The following is a 23,171-nucleotide window of genomic DNA, read 5'->3' on the forward strand; positions in this document are numbered from 1 at the left end:
TCCTTTTATACCAACCTTAGTCATGTTGGAGAGCAGGGAATTTGAAATGCCATAGCTGCCCATGACCTAACTCACAGCACCTGTACGTACCAGCTTCTACTGCAGCAGCTTTCAGTTTTCAAAGAAAACGGTTGCCAGTGACCACGTGTCTTTACTGAAATCTCTGCACGGACACAGAACATGAGATTCTTATAAGTTTTACTGATATGAGGAGTTTCTACACCCTGAAGCATTCTTCTGAAATCATGTGGCAGAAAAAATATGTCCCAATATACTCTGCTCAATTCCTTGTAACACAGTTTAAACTGGAAACTAATTTGCTGATGAACTGTCATCCCCCTTGTAAAGTATGGTAGCCATGGAGTTAACTGAAATCACAGCTTTACTTTCAGAACTCAGTGCAGCCTTATCTTTTGAAATAGTGAAAACACTCTCTCACCTGTCAGCTCCTTCATAAAACTCAAGAAATTGTGCAAGATGGAAAGCTGTGTTGAGTGTTTTGGGAGGGCATTGATATTCTTTCAAAAGATGTTCTTACACTGTTCTTTCTATAGCACAGGGGAAGTTTCATTAGGAATTGGACATGAATTTATGCAAAAAATATTTTTAAGTCTTCTGCAATTAAAAAGCTACATGTGGCAAGATAAGATAAATATTACAAAATTATTTCTATGTGCTTTGCAGCAATATTACTATACAAATGATGGTTAGGGGTTCATGTGAGTTAAAAATGTGAGCATTTGCCTTCATATTTTGGGAATATTTTTAATAATCCAGAAGAGTGGAAACAAGATGACATCACTAAAAACTAAAATACAAATCCTTGAAACATTTATGGCATACCAGCTGTCCAAGAAGCATCATCATCATCATCTTCTGACAAATGATATCCTCTGAGGCTTGATATACAGCACTCAGATATGCTATTTCAAACACTTTGCTGACTGAATGATACTTTTGAAAGATATTTGAAAGTTGTCTTTCTAGGACCAGGCAAATACAAGTCTTACTGACCCAGAGAGGCATATAAGCATCCACGTAATGTGCAGCTCCCTCAGCAAAGGGACAATAGATTTATCAGTTTTACATTTTGTTTGTTACCTTTTTTTGTATCACCTCGCATCAACTTGTTTGAACATGCCTTTAAGGAACTCAAATTCCTTTATGAAGATTAATGCTTGTAGCCCATAGTACTCTTGAGAAAATAAATATTAAATATAGTAAGATGGATTAATTTTTCATTTCACTGCTCATTGCTTTCCTTTCAGCTTCTTGCCTGATTACATCAGTGGTGATTTTGATTCCATTCAGCCTGAAGTCAAGGAGTACTACAAGGTCAAGGTAAATTAAATCCCTTTGAGTTTTTCTGTGATAGAGCATTGTAAGATCCAAGCCGTTAGTGCTCCAGTTGGTCATGAAGTGATTCTGGCTTCGTTGCTTCCTTTGAGGCTTCAGTTGTAAACACCTGAGAAGCTCAGAAGTTGTGCTTTGTGGTACTGTACTAAAATAAACACAGGAGGTGCAGTACTGCCAGAATCCTGGGGGAGTTTTCATAGTATCAGGTGATGAAATAGATCATGTGGTGGTAGAGATTACAGCATCTAGAAACTAGGATAAAACTTCCTGAAAAATCAGTGACTTCTTTTGCATGGTGAGCTGCAGAGAAATAAAGATTAATTTACCATGATTCCCACCTGGTGATTATCCACATACTTTCTAGAGAGAGTTTCTCGGTGTGCTATTTGTAGGATATGACTTTACCTTTTTAGAGGAAAGCTACAGATGGAGAAATTTGTCTCTTTCCTCACCCACTGAAGCACTGAATTACAGTCAACTACTTCTGCTACACTGCTGGAGTGCCCTCATTAATGAGTTATTGGATAAATTCCTGCATGTGTTAATTTATTTCCAGGGAGCAGCATAAATATAAACTCATTTTTCTCAGGTCTTAAGGCTCAAAGTTCTGTCTTACCTACTCTTTAACACTTCTCCTGCCTACCTGTTTAGGCTTTTGTGATGAGCACAGTTCTTCACCCTAGCATCTGGACAGCAGGCTTCTCCAAATTCAGAGATTGCCTTGACAGGCTAGCTTACCTTTGTAGCAGGCTGCACTTGCAAGAGGAGTGTTTGATCCTTCTGAAGTAGTTGACTTAGTCTGCTGCTGATTCATGTATAAGAATGAAATTTGCCTAAAATCTTCCCTGATGGACTTGGGATCAAATGATTAGAACAAAATGTTTCAAACTGTGGGGGGAGGGTTAGAGGAGTGTGTAGAGTAGGGTTATATTCCCTCCCTGGGCACTGTGGGGTTTTATTTCCATGTTCTACCCCATTTTTTAGGATGGAGAAATGGGTGATGACTGTTCTTCTCTAAAAGAACCACTCAAGAAAAATGCTCAGGAATCTAAATTACAGTGACCCAAAATATATTAGCACTGCTTAAAACAGGCTGTGGGAGACCTTCAGGTGAATAGATCAGTGTAGCACCATTGACTTTAGGGAAGCATCATGTTGTCAATTAGGGTTGCTTCCCATACCGTCCTTCCTTACCCATGTGCAGATTACACCCAGAACCCAAAGTAAGCCACTATCATTAGATAATATTACTGTATTGTTTCAAGTATTCTCTTTTATCAATTGTTTGTTTATCATTTTATAAAAGGTACCTATATTGGCAGAAATTAATGCATTATGACATTTTCTGCCTATCTGAAGATATCCTGCCACTGCTTAAGAGTTAGTTTTTCGTAGTAAAGCTTATGGATGTTAACTGCTGAGCTATAAAACATAATCATGTGCAAGGGTTTGTGTCAAAGACAGCCCAGTGTAGTGCTGGGTAAGTAGTGGGGTGTGTTAAACTCAGTGCATGAAACTAATGGCTGTGGGAAGAGTTGTCCGTAGCAGTTGTGTCATCATCACGACACAGCAACATCCTGACTCTTCATCACACCAGCTTCATGCCAGAATGTTGCTGCTGGACTTGGAAAGTTTTCTACCTCATTGAAGTGATGAAAGCAAGGAGATTTTTGTCACTGCAGGAAGACATCACATACAGATTCCAAAGCCAAGGGGTTTTACTGAATGGGCCATATTTAAACCAGTTGCTCTGGTGTTTTTATTTGAGCAGGGATTACAAGACAAGTGTTTGCATTTTCCCTTTAGGAGGACAATCACTATTGTATTGGGGAACCTTATTTAAACAAAGTTCATAAGCATGAAACAAATAAATCCGTTTTATCTCTGTTAGGAGTCATATGCCACAGTGAAGAGACCTAAAGGCAAAAGTTCTGTTTTGGAAAGTAATTGTGTACCAGACTTCTGAGTGGGATGTGTAAGTGAGGAGTTAGGCATTCCTTTTGGGAGAGAATAAGTAAGCATGTGTCAGAGGTTATTCAGCTTTACTTTTTATTTTCTGCGGTCTTGGTTTTGCCTCATTGGCTTGTCAACAATATACTTGTAGTCTTCTATTAAAATTTATTAAAATATTAGAGATTATTTCCCCCTATTTCTTAGAGTTAAATAATGTAAAAACTGGATAAAACTGCACCACAACTGAAAATTAAATGTCATATTTAAAATTTCTTTTTAAAATCATATTGCACTATAAGTGAAGGATAAAGAATAGCAGTTTAGAGTTCTTTATTCTGTGTATTTTCTGTCATTTTAAAAATAGAAATTGAAAAGAGGTTTTGAACTTTCATGATAAATATGCATGTTCATGTGATCCCATAATAGATGCACTGGCATTCTTTCTCTGTATAGTCTGAAGTGCATTGGAAATGACACTGCACAAAGCAGGGGGGATTTGTGGTGATATTTCTGTCATTGGAGTTTCATCCTTTTCTTGCTTTAGCTGAATGTTTCTGTTATTTGAAACCTTTTAAACATTGCTTTGAAGTTAAAGCAGCCATTTGTATTGTTATGCCTCAAACAAGGTTCTGTTTCTGAAGTTATAAGTCCAAAGACATTATCTGAAATTACACCAAATCTGTACTTATGCCAAGAAGCCGCAGGTTGAATCCAATGTTCTTTGAAATCCAGGCTATGCTATTTATTAAAAATCCAGCTTGGCTTTCCCACCAAGCAAACTTCGTGTGCCTTGAAGGGTGCTGCAGACTTAACAGGCTCTACTTCAGATCTGTAATTAAATGCTGTGAATTTATTTACAAATCCACTTCTTTTCCTATTCTTTTTTCTTTTCAAGTCCAGTAGAGCTGCTTATTTTTGCAGGCAGTTCTGCAGCTGTAGCACTTTCTCTTTCCTATTTTCATTTCCAGGGCTAATGGTTATCAGGGCTGTAAAAAGGTAGGGTGTGTATTGTATTTTTTGTTCTATGATGATGCACCTATAATTAGATTTACAAAATGCATTGGTAACACTGATGTAGTGTTTTTATGTCTCTCTGACTTCTATACTTTCTGGATAAACTGCACATTTTAGTCCATGTTTCCTGCTTGCTTTCCAAGGCCAAACGTTTTAATAATTTTATGAAATCACAGTGTTAATTCATTTGCCTGAGTTATATTACTATAATTTAAAACAAAGAAAGCCATTAAGTTTTTATGTGTCTATTTCAATTTATCTTTTATCCGTGAATGTTACATTTTTTTCTAGTACAAATTTTTAATACAGGATGAGACTTGAGATATTAAAATGCTTGACTCATTTACAGCATTCTTGTTGGACTGAACAGTTATCAAAGAAAAACATAGTTTATTTTAGGGCCTGGTTCCTTTGTGAAATGTTTTAAGGTTTTAGAAGGAACTCTAAAATTTGTGCAAGTGGATCTGAAACAATTCAGTCTTACTGTTGTATTGGTTACTTCTGCTTGCCATTCACTACTTAAGCTTCCAAGCAATCCCTTGGTTTATATGTTCTGCTGATGACGTCTTTGACAAGCACAAAAAGTGACTACCTCAGCTCCACTTCTGATGTGTTGAGTGTGCCTAGTGCCACCTGGACTTAGATCCAAGTGGTAGTTTTTTTCTACTGACATACACTTCATTTATTGAAAGAGTCTTAGTGTCTTAATATCGATAGAGGTCCATCAAATCAAAATTATTTGTAAATCTGGTATGGTCCTGCTATTAATAGTTCAAACTGTATATTACTGTCTATGCAATTTAGGATTTTAGACTGGAAGCTTTCTGGATGCCTTAGTCATGCAATTATTCAACAGGAGCCTTCACAAATGGTTCCATTCTTGAATAGTATGTCAGAGGTCTTGTCAAGATTGTGTTTTCAAGTGACTTGTCTAGGTGAGTCTGGTTATGTGGATTTCTTATTCATGCTAAATGAAAGTAACAATATCTCAATGTTCCAGATATGTCATAAATTTGTACGGGATTCTGTGCTTGGTGCCATTTTTGTAAAGGTGAACATGACAGACAGTCACACTAGGTCAGATCAAAGGTTCATTCAGCTGGGCCAGAACAGATAACTGTTGAAAGCAAAAGTATGCACAGTGGGGCTACTTTGGTACAGTTTTTCATCATGCTCTAATGTATTGCCTAAAGATTTCCTACGTCTTTGTGTTTAATAGCTTCATAGATTGCTTTAAATTTCCCCAAAATTAGTCTACTCCCTTTTCTTCACACTACATTCATGAGAATGCAAGTATCCACCCAAAAAAAAAAAAACCACCCAAAAAAAAAAAACCAAACCAAAACAAACAAACAAACAAAAAAAAACCCCAAAAAAAACCAAACAAATAAACCCCCTTGGCAATGTGTTCCCTAGTTTGTTTGCAGTTAAGAAAATTCTGTCTTTTGGATGCTTTTTTGGCTCTGAGCTTTACATTTTCATAGTTATATTTGAGCATCCTGAATTCTTGTATTGTGCTAAAGAGTGGACAAATATACATCAACCACCTTTTCAGTGCAGTTCTGCTTGTATTGGAATGATTGTCCCTAGTGTCTAGCATTCCCTTGGGTATGTAGGGGTGTGTGCACAACTAAGCCAGTGAAATATGGCATATGCCATCAAATTTACAGCTGAAAATTAAGTACAGCTTGTACAGATATTTTATGTCCTGCTGAGTTAATATACATAAAATGTCTGGAAAGTCCTGTTGAAAAGAATATTTCTTTTAGCAAAGGATTTCAGGACTCTCAGCTTGCACTGAGCTGTTCTTTATGTGCCTTTAAAAAACAATCTCCAAAAATATCTGTCCAGTTCTAGATCACTCTTTATGCTTTTGCTAAGGTAGCAGCTTACAAAAAGCTGTATCTGTTTAAATGCAGATGAGATTTGGGAGGAGTGGGTGGGGAAGTCAAAATAAATTCAATTATGCAGGCCTGCATCTTTCTAAGTAATGTATGCTCTTTCTAGCTGAGCTTCACATCGCTCCTTTTGAACCTGAAGAAATATCTAAGTCCTACTTCTGTTGTAAGATGTAATATCAGTGAGCTTCTCATAGTTTTGAGGTTATTGAGAGCTACTATATATGTTTATTAGAGCCTGAGTCTAATTTACACAGGAGATTTGAGAATTTAATTTGGCCAAGTTCTCACTCCTTAAAAAAAGTATTACTCTATTTTCCTTTGCAGTATTTTGCAGCTTGTAATTTAGTTTTTGGATACAGTATATAGAAATTAAGAGATCAAACTTTTATTTGAGATGGTTTGTCTTTCTTTTGCTTAGGTTTGAAATGACAATCATTTCCTCATTACAAGTTGCTTGCTTTCTTCTTGTAAGTGCTTCAGCTGGAGTTCAACTGCTTGACAGTAGAATATGGAAGAAAACAGTGCACCATATAACAAAAATGATGGTGGTGGTATTTTAGTCTTGCATCCAATTTCAGTTTAATATTATGTTGCAGTATAAGATTTATTTCTCCCTTCCCTTGGTTATGGCCCGAGGAAGGGAAAGGGTAGGATCTATATTGCATTAGACATTTGAGTTACTTTCAAGAGTTTTAAAAAATTTAATCTGGTGTTAATCTCTGAAAGAAGTCATTACTCTGATCTGTCAGCCTGTGATGGAGAAAATAACAGAAAAGTTTAAAAAATAGAAATGCATTGAATGAACTTCATTTTCAGTGCAAGGAATAAAAAAGGTACTTTAAACAATGACAGCTTAATCTGGAGAAGGAAATTGAGCAGTTATTTTGTGATTAAGCCTCTTCACACAAAAGAGACAACTTTGATATGGTACTAGAGGCTGAAGACTCAGATTACAGGTCATTTTAGATGTAAATGGGATTTATACATCTATTTTTTTTATTTTTTTTTAGAGAATTTAAGAGAAAATTGTTCCCAGAGCACAGGGCTCAGTGCCCTTGCTTATGGACTCCTAATTAGACCAGACTCCAGCAAAGCTGCAGAACCCACAACCTCATAGCTCATCAAATGTTGCTGCAAGCTCAAGTTGGGCCCAAATGTCCTGTGGGATTTCTGAGCTTCACTCTGTTGTGTGGCAGCTCATGAGCCAGCCAAAGCACAAGTCTGGCCAGACACAGGTACTCAAACGTGATCATTAACCCAGAAAAGCGATGCCCAAAATCCTGATGTTCCCATTTTTAGGTATTTTTAGAAGCAGCTTGTCAGCCTGTGCAAATGATGCCATTGTGCATCTTGTCAAAGAGCAGTCAGCTCTCATTTCAGGAGCAGAGTGAAACGATGCAATCTGTTGCTCATTTTGAAGTAGGAAGGTTTGGGGGTGGGCTGGAGGAGGAGGAAGATGAGGAGGAATGCTTCTGACATGCTTTGAGGGACCTGTAGTAAGTGTGGTGGAGAGTGAGTTCCCTTGCTTTAAAAGGAGTGTGGGCTACTCAGGATCATTCTCCCTCACCCCCAGACTCCAGAGGCAGATTCACCAAGGCCACCATAGCCTTTGCTTCTTCATCTTTGCTGCAACTATGAACTTAAAAAGCCCCATAAATTGGGACACATGACCCAGGGGTGGCAAGTCTTACCTTTCCATGAGGTTGCCCAAGTGTTCTTGTACTTCACATACAGAAATACAGTTACTATACCTCAAGGATGACAGTCCAGCTGGAATAAGGTTGGATTTGTTCTGGTTGTGTTCGCACAGATGATGAGTGCTCTACCAGCCACCAAATGGAAAAGAAAGAAAATTATGTGTATTGTCCAAGTAGAGAAGTGCTTTGTAGCTTTACAGTGAGACAAAGAGTGACCTAAAGCTGCCAAATTTGCACTTACCTGTGTTAGTTCACCAAGCCATGGAAGTTTAAGGTTATTTACAAATGAAGACAGAGGTGGAGTCCAACAGGAAAATTCAAGTGCAGGTAATGGAGCACAGATAGTTATGTTTACTAATTGAATTTTGAGTTGGTCAAAAACATGCAAAATACGAGGTCTGTTTTATAGCTGCACTCAGTGCAAGATGGTAAAAGTTACATTCAGACATACCAGGAGGAAACTTAATTAAGATGTAATTTTTGAAAGAAGATATTAGTGGCAGAGAAATACCATTACAGGGGGTGGAGGGGAAGGAAAGAACTTCAGTTCTGGCAGCTGTAATTACAGCTGGCAGGGAAATTTCTGCAAATTGGAGTATTTCTCATACTTACCTTTCGTGGTACTTTCTCCTTTTATTTTTCTGACTGCAATATACTTTTGGACCCTTGCTGTTTTCCCTGTCATCAGCAAGCTCATTTGAAGCTCTGTTTGTCTGCTTCAATTCTCCTGTTTTCCTTGAGCGCTCAGCAGAGTCCAGTAAACAGCTCTTGGATGAAGCTTTGATAAGCTGATGTGCAGGAAAATCAGCTGAAATCTGGCCAGTCTTAAGACTAAGTGAGTTTGCATTCTGGTGTGCTGTTGGATTCCCTTCCCTTGAAGAAGCTATGACGGTCTTTGATAAAAAGTTCTGTAAGTGAAATAGATTTGGAGTTATAATTAGAAATGGAAACAGTCCCCTATGTGATGACATGAGTTAAGAAAGAAAAATAATGTTGGGGAGAGGAAAATGAGCAATGAAAACTGAGGAAAAAACCAGACTCTTTAAAAAGTTAGGAGAAGGTAAGCATTTTAAGAGAGAAAAATAAAGGTAGGAGCAGAGAGCAGGAAACAGAACTGGATAGAAATAGAAAAAATTCCCAGGCACATCAACAAATCAAATCTGCTGTCACTTTTTTACAGTTGGGAAGAAGTGACTGGGATAAAATAAGCACACACGCATGGACACCATATTTTTTTAATCTAAAAGTAAGGTTTTCAGTTTATTAGAAAGGAGTGCAGAGTGGTTGGTTTTGGTGGTTTTCTTTGGTTTTCAGGGTTTTTTTTGGGGCGGTGCTGTTTTTTGTTTTTGAAATCTTTTTGTTTGAAGTTAAAATAGGAATTTAAATATATTTATTCCACCCTTGACTAGGTTTTGATGGGAGAGTTAGCTGTGAAGAATAAAAAATCCTACAAGAAGCTAAAAATGTAACAAATTACAATGAAAGTTTGAATGTATTTACAGTAAATTTACAGGTGTAAATTTATTTTGCAGTTAATTGATAATAACCCTTCAAGTAAGGAATTGTCAAGTCACCAGAAGTTGCTGGTTAACGTTACCAGAACTCGGTTAACCAGTTAGCAGTCTTTGGGATTTTAAGATACATTTCCTAGTGGAAATATTTACAGTTACAGTAGTAGAGCACACTCAAGCCTCAGAGCATGTTCTCTATCCTCTATTTTTTGCAAGTTTTTTGGAGCAAATAAATGTACTCATGAATATCTAACATACTTGCAGAAGTGCATTTCTGGTCTGGCAGCAGCTACTTTTACAGCTGAATGTGGGGAAGCACTCTAGAATGATTCAACAAAATCTTTTCCTCAATAAGGTTATATTCTTGATATCTTGAGCTCATCCCAGACTAGAAGTGGGCCATAGGGGAGGAGAAAACTGTGAATATCACAGGTCAAGTTCTGTTATAGTCTCCCACTCATAAGATAAAACAAGAGAGAAGATAGAGGAGATGTGACACTCCTCTAGGTGTATTTCCTTCTTAAGAGCTCCACTGAGATTTCCAAAAGAGCTCTTGTCCCACCTGATCTTGAGGTACGTGTGTGTGATGCAAGGGGCAGGGTGTTGCAGGGAACACTTTTCTCAACAACAGTGGAATCAATTCACACACAGTCCCATATTCCAGCTTAAAAATATGTTTGGCCTGATCTCAGACAGGGGTTTTCCAATACTTTTTGTAATTGGTTGTGTTTGGACAAGCCAGCTCCTCCTCTCTGCAGGCAGGTACAGAGTCAAGCCCATGCTTTTCCTTTGCTTGCTGAGTTTCTGTATGCTCCAGTCCTTGTGCTGCCCTCGTGGGACTGCTGTGGCTGTGGTTTGCAGCTCTGGGCTGCACACAGCGACTGCCAAAGAGCATTCCCGCAATCCAGGAACACTTAGAAACAGTCCAGCCAAAAGAGACTGCCTTCCCCTCTCATTTTACCATTTCTATGGGTTTTCACATATCCTGAAATGCAAATAGCTCATTGTGGCCAGACTCAGTTTCTTTTCACTTTGCTCCCCTTCTGTAGAAAAGCTCACTTCTAGCTGTCAGCCATCCGAGTTTCAGTGCAATGAATGCAAAACAACCTTCTTGCTTTACTGGACAGTCTTTCCAAACACTTTTTCATCAAAATTAATTATTTTCTTCCAACTGACTGCAATTTGTGATGAAGTGTTCATTGCTCCTTAGCATCAGGCTTCCAGATCAAGTGTAATGCCATGCAGCAGTGTCCTGGTGTGAAGGGCTGTTCCCATCCATGTCAATGCCAGTGCTCTGATTGTGGCAGGATTTTCAGGATGGATCCCTCCCCAAGCCAGCCATATGCAGAGAGAAAGCCAAAAGCCATGGTGAGATCTCAGATCATCTCTTAGAGTTAATAAAAGGAGGTAACTGATAAATTTTCAGCTGATTAAGAAGAAATCATTTAAGACAGATTTATGACAAATGGTGATGCTTTCAGGATTTTGTACAGGGAAATAGGTTACACAGCTTTTAGAGTGAAAGTCAGTGATTCTCCAGTGGTTGTGTCCTCCTGTACAGAATACAGGACAGCCCTGTGTAACATTTTGATGTGTCAGTGCCATGTCTGAATGCCTTTGCAGACCTAAGTTTGAGCAGATTCATAGGGTGAGAATGAAAGTGATGTAGAGAGAGTAATTGCATTTGACATTTTTTGACAGGTTCTTCTTGAACTTGGTTCTATATAGTGTGAAAAATATAAGTGTGGGTTGACAGCTTATAGATGCTTTGGGATAACTCAGAACTCCCTGTGGCAGGAGGAGGGAGAGTGTGGTGGACTGGTTAGATTTGGCAATGAAATAGTAGGAAAAGTTTAAGGTCCCTTAGGGATCACTATTTATCACTTGTGTGATGTACTTTTAGTGGCAAACTCAAGATGTTTTGAAGGGTTAGGGTAAATATTATATGGTTTGATAAATTCTGGGAAAATTTGTAAAGATGAGGTGTTCCCATATCATATAACTGGTGTTTACACTGCCTTTTAGTTAAATTCTCTTTTAAATAAGTTGCACAAAAGGTACTGCAAGGTCCAATGCCTTTCAATCCTGTTATCTGTTAATAGATTGACTATTTCTTTTCACTAGAGGCCATCTCACTCTCCAACTTTTTTTTTCCTCACTATTTCCAATGATTCCCTAGTTTAAAATTATGGATCCTGAGACCTCTTGCTGAGAGTTTTGTCTGAGGTATGAATAAAGTAAAAGCATTATAGCTGGACAACAAAATCTGAATTAAAACATGACAAGAGAGCCAGACTTTTAAATTGCACCGTCAAAAATGCATTCATTGAAAGTATTTGTGTAATAATGAGGGGACCAGTACACAGACATGCTTTCTAAACATCTCCCATCCTTGAAAATTATATTGCTGAGGCTATGAAATCCCAGACATTTCAACCCCAAATTGTGTGCCTGAGAGTAGGGAGCCCAGCTTGGATGATTCAGTGGAAGGGTGTTTAGGATGCAGTTAACCAGGACTGCAGGCAGCAAGTGTGATGGGACAGAAGGTCTCTTCCAGTTGCTGTGTTGGCAGATAAGACAGTTGTTGAAGTCTGCTTGTCAGACACTTTTGTGAGTATCTGATTTAGAAACATACTGTGCCATCTACCTACTTTTCAGCAGTTAATAAATATGTAGCCACTGCCTTTTGTATTACTATCACAAATTTAAAACAACAAACCTGATTTGAAAGATAAAACCACAGGTTTTATATTTCACTACATTCATGCATTTCTCTGGAAAGGTAGACTTAATTGAAATTAATAATGTGGCACTTTCTTGATAAATATGTCAGTTTGGTTTAAAATCATACAAAGTAAAAAAAGCGTTTTAAAATGTGAACTACTGAAGGTTAAGGGGGACAGACAGAACTGGCGTCCTTATTATCTCAGCATTTGAACATAGAGTAAGGTAAAAAAGCTTTTGATGGGGGATTACTGTAGAGTCAAAGATTTTTTTTTATTATTATTTTATTGTAGTCATTTAACTTCAGTTCCATGCTTAGTTTTGAAAAAAAGTAAAATGGTTTATTTTCTCTTTCAGTGTATAAATAAAAATGAGTTATGAGATGATAATAAAGTACTTGGTGATGAGAAGTGATCAACATTATCTCTAGCTCCTGAGTTCAACCAGTAAATCAGTTATTTTTTAAATGCAAAATGTGGTTAGATAAGCATATTTGTGTCTCTGTAGCATATTTATGTCTCTGTAGGATATAAAATTGTTTTATTTAGTAAAGGGTAAAGACCCAAACTGGGGGCCAGAGCACAGAACAGAGGGAAGTACATTAATATGTGGATTGGAGTGGTAGTTGTTCAGTATATGTAACCCAGCTAGAAAATTGGATGAAGTCAGCAAGGACTAACTACAATGCTTTGTTGGCTATTGTACAAGAAACTTGGCAGCAAAATAGAATTACTAAGCCAATTATTATTACTATGCAGATAGATTTTTACATCTTTACTGGAAATACGGTGAAGTGGCAGGCAAGGATTAAATAGAGATATTACGTTATTAAAAAGAAAAGAAGGTTAATGTGAAATTACTTTGCATGTTTATGATGGACTAAAAATCAGGTCAGCTGGTTTGAACTCATGTTTATGGGCATGAGGGGAAAAAATGCAATTTAAATGGTAAAACCCAGGTATACCTGATTGGTGGATGGCAGATAATATTTCAGCATGCAGTCTCTGAAGAAATGAGATTAGTGGTATTTTCAGTATTGTTCTGGTAGACAGTAAAACAGTTCTGGTACATTTGGGGACCAAAGTAATTTCTGGACAGAATGATAAGAAGTTGGTTTGTGAAGTGTGGAGATGAACAGTAAGTCTGTGAGGTCTGTACTGTACTTCAGTTTTGGGGGTTTATTTATAAATCTTATTTAACTGTATTTCAAAAGGAAAATGCCTTGAGAAGTTGAAAACAGAAGGCCATCTGTAGAGGAGCTTTTGCAGTAAACAAAAAGAAGGCAAATTTTCATTCCTTTTGTCTCAACAACTTCTACCTGGAACTGGTTTGTAATGAAAAGGTAAAGGACAAGGAAGATTTTCAATATAACCATGTGAACTCTGAAAGGAAACAAAGAAGTGTGAAGCATGGAAGAGGAGGAGGGATGATGAGCAAAAATACAGGTGAATTAGAGCTCTCTTCTGTCAGCTCCACATGTAGCAATGGGTACTTCAGTTACCTAGAAAATGCAGAAAGGTGAAGTGAAACTGACTCACGAGGGCAGCATGGTTATTGAAGAGAACACTCCATGGCAAAACAAAACCTGCCTAAAGCTTTGGGAAAGAGAATAAGAGGGGAAGTCAAGGAAAACTAAAATCTAACTAACTAAAATCTTTAGCTGCTTTTAAAAACAGGAAATAGTGGTTGTGGCATTTTATTTTGGTTCCAATTTCCATCTGAAAGCAGCTTGATTTAAAAAAAAAAAAAAAAAAACCTCCAAAAACTGAGAAGCATTATTCACCATTTTCTAAAAGAATAAAAATATGCATAAAATTAAAAAACTGACTAGAAGCATATTTAGAGTTTTCTGGAAAGGTAAATGTGTCATTTAAGAATAATAACAAAATTGTTTTTTGCGTTGAGCTCATGCTGAGTACCTACTGAGAAAAAGCTTTTCTTTTAGATGATATTTTGTTTTCCTTTTTGGATGATCAGTTTAGATACTTCTGTAAAGTTAATGAAACCAGCTCAACTCTGAAGAAAGAACCCAAGCATATGGTTCTCAAGTTGTAACTCTAATGATTAGACATAAAGAGCACAGGTGATTGTTTTGTTTGCTACCTTTTTAAACCTGTTTAATCTGCAATAATAGATAGTCTAGAAGCAAAACTGGATTTTACAATCATTGGTTATGATTGTTTTTAATAGCCAGTTTAATGTGACCTGATGTGATTTGCATCTGTTGAGGAGAGAGCTTGTATTTCATATTAATGACTTCATTGGTAAATTTGACAATTGATAGACTAAATCTTGGTTTTAAATATGGTATAAGAATGGGCCTAAATCAAATCTTGATACCAATGTTCCTTCTTCAGTATTGGCATATTGAGTTGATTGTTGTCACTAATACTGTTCCAGGATTTTTCCCCCCAAATCCAGGCCTCTTGAAAGTTCCAAATGAAAAGTTCCTCTCTAGAGGAAGTTTCACAAGGGCATGTATTCATAGGACAAGAAAAATGGCTTTAAAGAGGTCAGGTTTAGATTAGATATTGGGAAGAAATTCTTTTCTGTGAAGGTGGTGAAGACTGGAATAGGTTGTCCAAAGAAATTGTGGAGGACCCATCCCTGAAAGTGTTAAAGGTCAGGTTAGATGAGCATTTGAGCAGCCTGCTGTAATGGAAGGTGTCCCTGCCTGTGGCAGAGGGGTTGGGACTGATGGTCACTAAGATCCTTTCCAATCCAAACCATATTATGATTCTCTTGGTGATTTTTAAGGAATACAGCAAAAGCAAAACATAATAGGAAAAAAAAAAATGTCCTAATTTTTTACATAATGTATATCTGATTCATAGATTGACATCTTCGGCATTGTTTTCTGTATATTCAATAAACTGAAAATTTTAAATTTTACACTATTTTTTTCTTTTTAATAATTGGTCCTGCATTTTCCAAACTGCTGATATGTGCATTGCAAGATATAACATTATATTTTTCAAGGAAAATAAGAATCTTTATATTTACAGAGCTGAAGCTTGCTTTTCCCTTAGCTGTATGTACCAATCCAGGTGAGCAATTATTACAGTGAATGTGTTCTTTTCAGAGGAACTTCCAACATTTCTGCCTTTGAACTACAAAAAGTACAAACAAAATTTCAGATCAAATCTCCTGTTTGACCTCCAGACAAACCAGCCACTACATTTCATGCAAATGTTAGGTAAGAAATTCAGACAATCCATCATACAGGACAGTCCATAGATACGTTAATCTGATTATTCTAGATAAGTATCCTGAGCAGACTGTACTCAAAATTAAGTGGAGATGCATCTTTGGTGTAAAGAGATGCAGATTTTTATCTGCTCTCTTGTGTCCTTCTATATCGAGCAGCTTTCCACATCAAGCATCCAGTTTGTGGTTATGGAGTGGGTTGCAAGCCTGCAGTTGTGACTGATATTTTAATGCCATTTATAATTGATGTTAATTTTTCTCCACTGTAAAAACACAGTGCAAAGAGAGGGAATTGGTTTTCCTTAATTAAGGCAGGACTTGCTTAAAGAGTGGTCAGGAGGATAAGAAAGACAATGACAGAAATACTGATTTTTCCCTTTTGTTTCCTTTTATTTCTACCCAAGCAAATATAGTTTCCTTGTCATGCTGGTTCCAGAACCAAGTCAGTCTGATGTGTCTGGTTTCTGGTTGAATTGCAGGTTGCAGTGCTCCTGGCTAAATTCCCTCAAAGACACTATGATGTTTTGTCTTTCCTCCTGACTCCTCTTCTGCTGCCAGCGCAGGCTTCCTTTCCAACTTTGAGGCCAACTTTGAGGTGTCCCCTGGGATGTCTTTATCCTGATTGACCTGAATGCCTCTGCAGCATGACCCAGGGTGCTCCCAACCTCGAGAATGACAATTCTCAGAATTGTCTCTGGAACAATTCTCCACTGAGCTGTCATGGAGGGATCACTGCTTGTGTGCTTGGGTTTCACTTGTCATATGCTGATAACTCGTAGGCCTGGAATTATCAATGAAGGAAAAAACCCTTAACAGCTGCCTGAGAAATACACAAAGTGTTTAGAATTCAAAGTACTTCCAGAGCATTGCCATGCCCTTGACAATTGGCTGCTATATGTAATTATAGCATAATGTAATTATTCCAATAGTCGTCTTTATCACTCTGTATTATGGAAAGTAATAAAATCTGCTGTGTCTAATTTTTCATCTGGAAAAGCCATCTCTGTAAGTGAACTACTGAGAAGAAAAGCTACTGTTGTACTACAATCAGACAGTGTTTATGCTCCCTGCCCCCTGCATCCCTTGAGTGTTACTAATAGCTTACTTAAAAGCAGGTGCTTGCTTTAATCTTGTCAGTGCTATTTTGCATCTCTCTACAGAAGAAGGATGGCCCAAGAAAAATCAGTAACAGAGGAAGGGATGGTGTTAGTTTAGGGATTAGGCACAGTTAGTGGAAATGGGATAGTGCAGATTCTCACTAGCATTTCAGTTTAGCAGAGATGCTTTGCAAAAAACCTTTGCCCAACGTTCCAAGGCAAATTTATTAACTCATTGATCCATGTCCATGTGTTTCTGAATACTTTGTTTCCCTCATCCCTTTTGCTTTATTGATTTCACTGTGCATCCTGCACTTTAGGAGTCAAATACATGATGTTTTTGTAATCATTTGTGATGTCACACCTGTAAGCCCCATACGTTTAGGTTTTATTCCCTGCCTCTCCCCTCTTCCTCACTCATACAGGTGAAGGCTCTGGCTTCCACAAGACTACTTGTGAAGAGGTTTATAAAGGCTGGTCAGGCACTCTGCCTTCCCTGTATTGTTACCATTTGTTTGCTGCATTGAGTGCTTCTTAAGATTCAATTCACACATTGATGTTCTTTCACAGTCACTGGACTAACTGAGCAAAGGACCTCCTAAGGGCTTATGTGGAGTGTAACTGTCTGTATGTGCTCTTCCTTGCACTGGGGTGTACAGGTTCAGTACTGGACTAATCAGCATCTGGCCCAGTCTACTTCATCCAGCTGTATCTTCTTAAGCCAAGCCAGAGGTTTGAGGCATCTTCCAAGTGTTTGTTGTGGGGTGACAGCCTTTATCCCAATATCGTGTGTTGTGTCTGGCATCTGCGCCTTTCCCCCTCCCTCCCCCGGCCGTCTTGCTGCGGCGGGGCGGGGAGGGAGGGGGTGAGGGTGACCGGGCACCTTGGCTTTTGGCTTGTGGCTGCTAGCGTAGCTGCTTGCTTGCTTGCTCCTGCTGCTTGCCTTGGCCGGCCGCTGCTCGCTTGCTTTCTGCGCTGTTTTTTTCCTTCTTTTCCTTCGTTCCCTCTTTCTTACCCTCCCCTGAAGATACTGTACCGGCTCCGGACCTGACCTGGGACGTCCAGGACCCCTGGAGTCTGCGAGAGAAGCTCAGCGCCCTCCACAGCACCGCCTGGTTTCTTTTTCTTTTCTTGTGTTGGGGAGTGTTTCTTTATTATTTGTCAATAAATAGGTTTTTTTTCCACTTTGCTCCTCCGAGGAATTCCTTCCCGAACCCGGTATTGGGGGAGGGGTGGTTGGAGGTTTGTTTTTAGGGGACTCCCTTTTGGAGATTTCCCCTAACTTGTCCTAAACCAGGACAGTTAACTTTTTGGTGCGTTGGCCGGGAAACGGAGGCCAAAGACAGTGGAAAAAAACCTATAACAATAATATTTTGGTTTTGGTTTTTTGTGGGCATATTGGTAATTCATAATGTCATTTGGGGTGGAAGCCTGCCGTTATTTCTGGTCCCTAGGGGTTTTTGAAGTGTTAATACCTTTGTGGTCCCTAGGGTTATTTCCTTACCCAAAAATAGCTCTGGTGCTATCTCTAATAAGTTATTTTTGTAGGAGAGGGGCATTAACCAGAATAGTCAGTGGGCTGGCCTTATGTGTGATGATTTGTCGGGGGTTTAAAATGCTGGACTTTATTTCAGGAATGTATAGATTGTTGTCATGGCTGTGTACTGAGTTTGTTTGGGGAGAAGAAGGGGAAGGCGCTTTTCAGCTTTCGTCTTCCTTCTTCTCCTCTGAGTTGTTGACATCTCTCTTAGAAAATATTGAATTTCCCCTGAGTTTAAAAGAAACCATCTTCCTGGCATTTAATTTATTAAGCTTTTCCTATACTGTCTGGAGTGTATATAAAATGAAAGCTGAGATTTCGAGAGGGGTTAGAGAGACTCCTGATTCAGGAGTAAAACAAAGCAGGAAAAATCTTGACTGGAGTGGAAAATGGGAGGATATGGGCCAGACTTTAAAGGAATTTTCGGACCCTATAGACTGGGACTTTCCATCTAATCAAATTCAGAACCCAGTCGAGGTGGCAAAGTATTTGAGGGAGAAGTGCCATGGTAATACTAAGGAGGAAAGGATCACTGCAGTGAGCTGGGCCTTGGCGTTTGTTTACCGTACTCTGCTAGATACTGTGGAGCAGCAGATAGCAGAAAGGGAACAGGGAGATAAGTTAGTTACTATCCCAGTGACCCAGGCTACAGCTAACATCCCAGGCTCCAGGCTAGCAGCTGAATCAGACAATAGGCCTCAACCTATGGCTGTTGCAGCTAATACAAGAGGTGGAAAGTGTAAAGGCAAGACCGATCGAAAGGTGGAGGATGATGATGATGATCCAGGAGAAGGACCCTCACCAAAATCAGAGGCCACATCAAGGGGCACAGATTCTGGAGCTAATATTGACTCCTTTTCTCTGAAGGACCTCAGAGGCTTAAGAAAGGATTACAGACGACAACCTGACGAATCTATCATTAGTTGGTTAGTCCGCCTTTGGGATGCTGCAGGGGAGGTTACGATTTTGGATGGTACTGAAGCGAGGCATTTGGGATCCCTGTCACATGATCCTGTCATCGATCAAGGTATGATGAGCAGGGCTAGCCCTCACAGCCTCTGGGAACGGGTCCTGGATAGTGTAGCACAACGATACCTATGTGCAGATGATCTCTATATGCAGCAGACACGTTGGAAGACCATAGAACAGGGAATCCAACGCCTGAGAGAGATGGCGGTGGCAGAGCTCATCTTCTCAGATGATATAACCACTAGGAATCCGGACCTGGTACCATGCACACCTGTAATGTGGAGGAAACTTGTGCGACTTGGGCCACCTGAATATGCTTCTGCCCTAGCAATAATGAAGCGGGATGATACATATGAGACTGTGCTCGATATGTCAAAGAAGCTTCGAGCGTATGCAGATTCTGTGCATGGCCCAACTCATGCCAGAATTGCAGCAGTGGAAACCCGATTGCAGAAACTAGAGGATAAAATAGAGGAGAATCATAAGAAACTCCGGGAAGAGATTAAGGAGGACCTTATTCAAATCTCGGCTGTACAAATTAGAAGCCCTGGTATCCAACGCTGGCACTCCTTTGATGGGGAGAGAAGGTACACCCCACGGGCTGAGTTATGGGCCTTTCTGCGCGAGTCTGGAGAAGACATGAGGAGATGGCATAGAAAGCCCACTGCTGCTTTGGCACAACGGGTGCGTGATCTGAAGGAAAGAGGAAGTATCACCAAAAAGAGAGCAGCTCCGGTTGCTCGTGGCCGAGATGTTAAGTATAATGATGACGATGACGTGTCCGATCCCCTCGAAGGAACTTCTAAGGCATACGCCCAAGGAAAGAAGGACAATCTGGCTTAGAGGGGCCCTGCCTCTAGCCAGGAAGAGGCACGGGAAAACCGGGTCTTTTGGAAGGTGTGGGTCAGATGGCCTGGCACATCAGAGCCACAAGACTATGAAGCGCTGGTTGACACCGGATCACAGTGTACCTTAATGCCATCGGAACATGTGGGGACAGAACCTGTTTCCATTGCTGGAGTGACAGGGGGATCACAACAGTTGACTTTGTTAGAAGCTGAGGTGAGCTTGACTGGGAAGGAGTGGCAGGAACATCCGATTGTGACTGGTCCAGAGGCTCCGTGTATTTTGGGCATAGACTTCCTCCGGAATGGCTATTACAAAGATCCTAAGGGATTCAGGTGGGCTTTTGGAATAGCTGCAGTGGAGATAGAGGGTATTAAACAATTGAATACGTTGTCTGGACTATCAGAGAACCCATCTGCAGTAGGACTCTTGAAGGTAGAGGAGCAACGAGTGCCAATTGCCACCTCAACAGTGCACCGCAGGCAGTACCGGACGAATCGAGATGCCGTGATTCCCATCCACAAAATGATCCGAGAGCTGGAGAGCCAAGGGGTGGTCAGTAAAACCCACTCACCCTTTAACAGCCCTATCTGGCCTGTGCGAAAATCTGACGGAGAATGGAGATTGACTGTGGACTACCGTGCCTTGAACGAAGTGACTCCACCGCTGAGTGCGGCTGTACCGGACATACTGGAACTGCAGTACGAGCTGGAGTCCAAGGCAGCAAAGTGGTACGCGACCATCGATATTGCTAACGCGTTTTTCTCCATTCCTCTGGCAGCAGAATGCAGGCCTCAGTTTGCTTTTACATGGAGGGGAGTGCAGTATACCTGGAACCGATTGCCCCAGGGGTGGAAACACAGTCCAACCATCTGCCATGGACTGATCCAGACTGCACTAGAAGAGGGTGAGGCTCCAGAACATTTATATTGATGATATCATTGTTTGGGGGAACACGGCAATAGAAGTGTTCAAGAAAGGAGAGAAGATCATTCATATTCTCCTGAAAGCCGGATTTGCCATTAAGAAGAGCAAAGTCAAGGGACCTGCCCGAGAAATCCAGTTCTTGGGGGTGAAGTGGCAAGACGGACGGCGTCAGATTCCTGCGGATGTTATTAACAAAATCACTGCTATGTCCCCACCAACTGATAAGAAGGAAACACAAGCCTTCTTAGGTGCTATAGGTTTCTGGAGGATGCACATCCCTGAGTATAGTCAGATTGTGAGACCCCTTTATCTGGTTACCCGCAAGAAGAACGATTTCCATTGGGGCCCTGAGCAGCAGCAAGCTTTCGTCCAGATCAAACAGGAGATCGCTCATGCTGTAGCCCTTGGTCCAGTCAGGACGGGACCAGATGTGAAGAATGTGCTCTACTCTGCAGCTGGGAGCCATGGTCTGTCCTGGAGCCTTTGGCAAAAGCTGCCTGACGAGACCCGAGGCCGACCATTGGGATTTTGGAGTCGGAGCTACAGGGGGTCTGAAGATAACTATACTCCAACAGAAAAGGAAATCTTGGCCGCCTATGAAGGAGTCCAAGCCGCTTCGGAGGTTATTGGTACAGAGGCACAACTCCTTCTGGCACCCCGACTACCGGTGCTGGGATGGATGTTCAGAGGAAAGGTTCCCTCTACCCACCATGCCACCAGTGCTACTTGGAGTAAGTGGATTGCCCTCATTACGCAGCGTGCTCGAATTGGGAAGTTAAATCGCCCTGGGATTCTGGAAATAATTACAAATTGGCCCGAAGGTGAAAGCTTTAGTGTCGCGGATGAGGAACAAGAGCCAGTGACCCGGGTTGAGGAAGCCCCGCCATACAATCAGTTGCCAGCAGAAGAAACACGTTATGCTCTATTCACCGATGGTTCTTGTCGCGTCATAGGGCTGAAACGGAGGTGGAAGGCAGCTGTATGGAGTCCCACTCGACGGGTTGCAGAGGCTACTGAAGGAGAGGGTGAATCCAGTCAATTTGCTGAAATCAAAGCTATTCAACTGGCCCTAGGTATTGCAGAGAGAGAGAAGTGGCCAAGGCTCTATTTGTATACCGATTCTTGGATGGTAGCAAACGCTCTATGGGGATGGCTGAAGAGATGGAAAGAGGCGAACTGGCAGCGCAGAGGAAAACCAATTTGGGCTGCGGAAGAGTGGAAAGATATCGCTACTCGGTTAGAGAAGTTACCTGTGAAGGTTCGCCATGTAGACGCCCATGTCCCCAGAAGTAGAGCTAATGAAGAGCAGCAAAACAACCAGCAGGTACATCAGGCTGCACAGATAGGGGAGTTGAAGATAGATCTCGACTGGGAGCATAAGGGAGAGTTATTCTTAGCACGATGGGCCCATGATGCCTCAGGCCACCAGGGTAGAGATGCCACCTATAAGTGGGCACGAGACCGAGGGGTGGATCTAACCATGGACAGTATCTCTCAGGTTATTCGTGACTGTGAGACGTGCGCTGCCATTAAGCAGGCCAAGCGGGTGAAACCCCTCTGGTATGGGGGGCGGTGGTCTAAGTACAAGTACGGGGAGGCCTGGCAGATTGATTACATTACACTGCCTCAAACCCGCCAAGGCAAGCGCTATGTACTAACCATGGTAGAAGCCACCACGGGATGGTTGGAAACCTACCCTGTGTCTCATGCTACAGCCCGTAACACCATCCTGGGCCTGGAAAAGCAGGTCCTCTGGAGGCACGGTACTCCTGAGAGAATTGAGTCGGATAATGGAACTCATTTTAAAAACAATCTTATTAATACTTGGGCTAGGGAACATGGCATTGAGTGGGTGTACCATATCCCCTATCATGCGCCAGCTGCAGGGAAAGTGGAAAGGTACAATGGATTGTTAAAAACCACCTTAAAAGCATTGGGTAGGGGGTCTTTAAAAAACTGGGAGCAGCATTTGGCAAAGGCTACCTGGTTAGTTAACACTCGAGGTTCCACCAACCGAGCGGGTCCTGCTCAGTCTGAGCTCCTTAATATAGTAGATGGGGATAAAGCCCCAGTGGCCCATGTCAGAGGTTTGTTGGGAAAGACAGTATGGATCAACCCTGCCTCGAGTACAGACAAACCCATCCGTGGGATTGTCTTTGCTCAAGGACCAGGTTATACATGGTGGATAATGCAGAAAGATGGAACAACACGGTGTGTACCTCAGGGAGACCTGATTGTAGGATGAGACTCATGGATGAATGTCATTATTTGTTGAATGTGAGACAGAAGGAAACTGTGTCAAAGGTGTGAGTAAGTGAAATGAAAGTTTTTACTGTATGTTCACGATATGGGATAAGGGGTGGAGTGTCGTGGGGTGACAGCCTTTATCCCAATATCGTGTGTTGTGTCTGGCATCTGCGCCTTTCCCC

General features: G+C 40.7%; 1 protein-coding gene across 2 annotated transcripts in view; it reads left to right on the top strand.

Moving 5' to 3' along the window:
* TPK1 (thiamin pyrophosphokinase 1) overlaps positions 1 to 23,171 on the top strand; it is a 310,310-nt gene that overhangs the window by 143,380 nt on the left and 143,759 nt on the right. For both annotated transcript variants that reach the window (XM_084212076.1, XM_084212077.1), the window contains one exon: positions 1,269 to 1,341. In XM_084212076.1, the coding sequence (XP_084068202.1) occupies positions 1,269 to 1,341 (73 nt within the window). The remainder of the gene's footprint in view (positions 1 to 1,268; positions 1,342 to 23,171) is intronic.

The sequence above is a fragment of the Fringilla coelebs genome, assembly GCF_963513975.1.
Source record: "Fringilla coelebs genome assembly, chromosome: 1".
Lineage (NCBI taxonomy): Eukaryota > Metazoa > Chordata > Aves > Passeriformes > Fringillidae > Fringilla > Fringilla coelebs.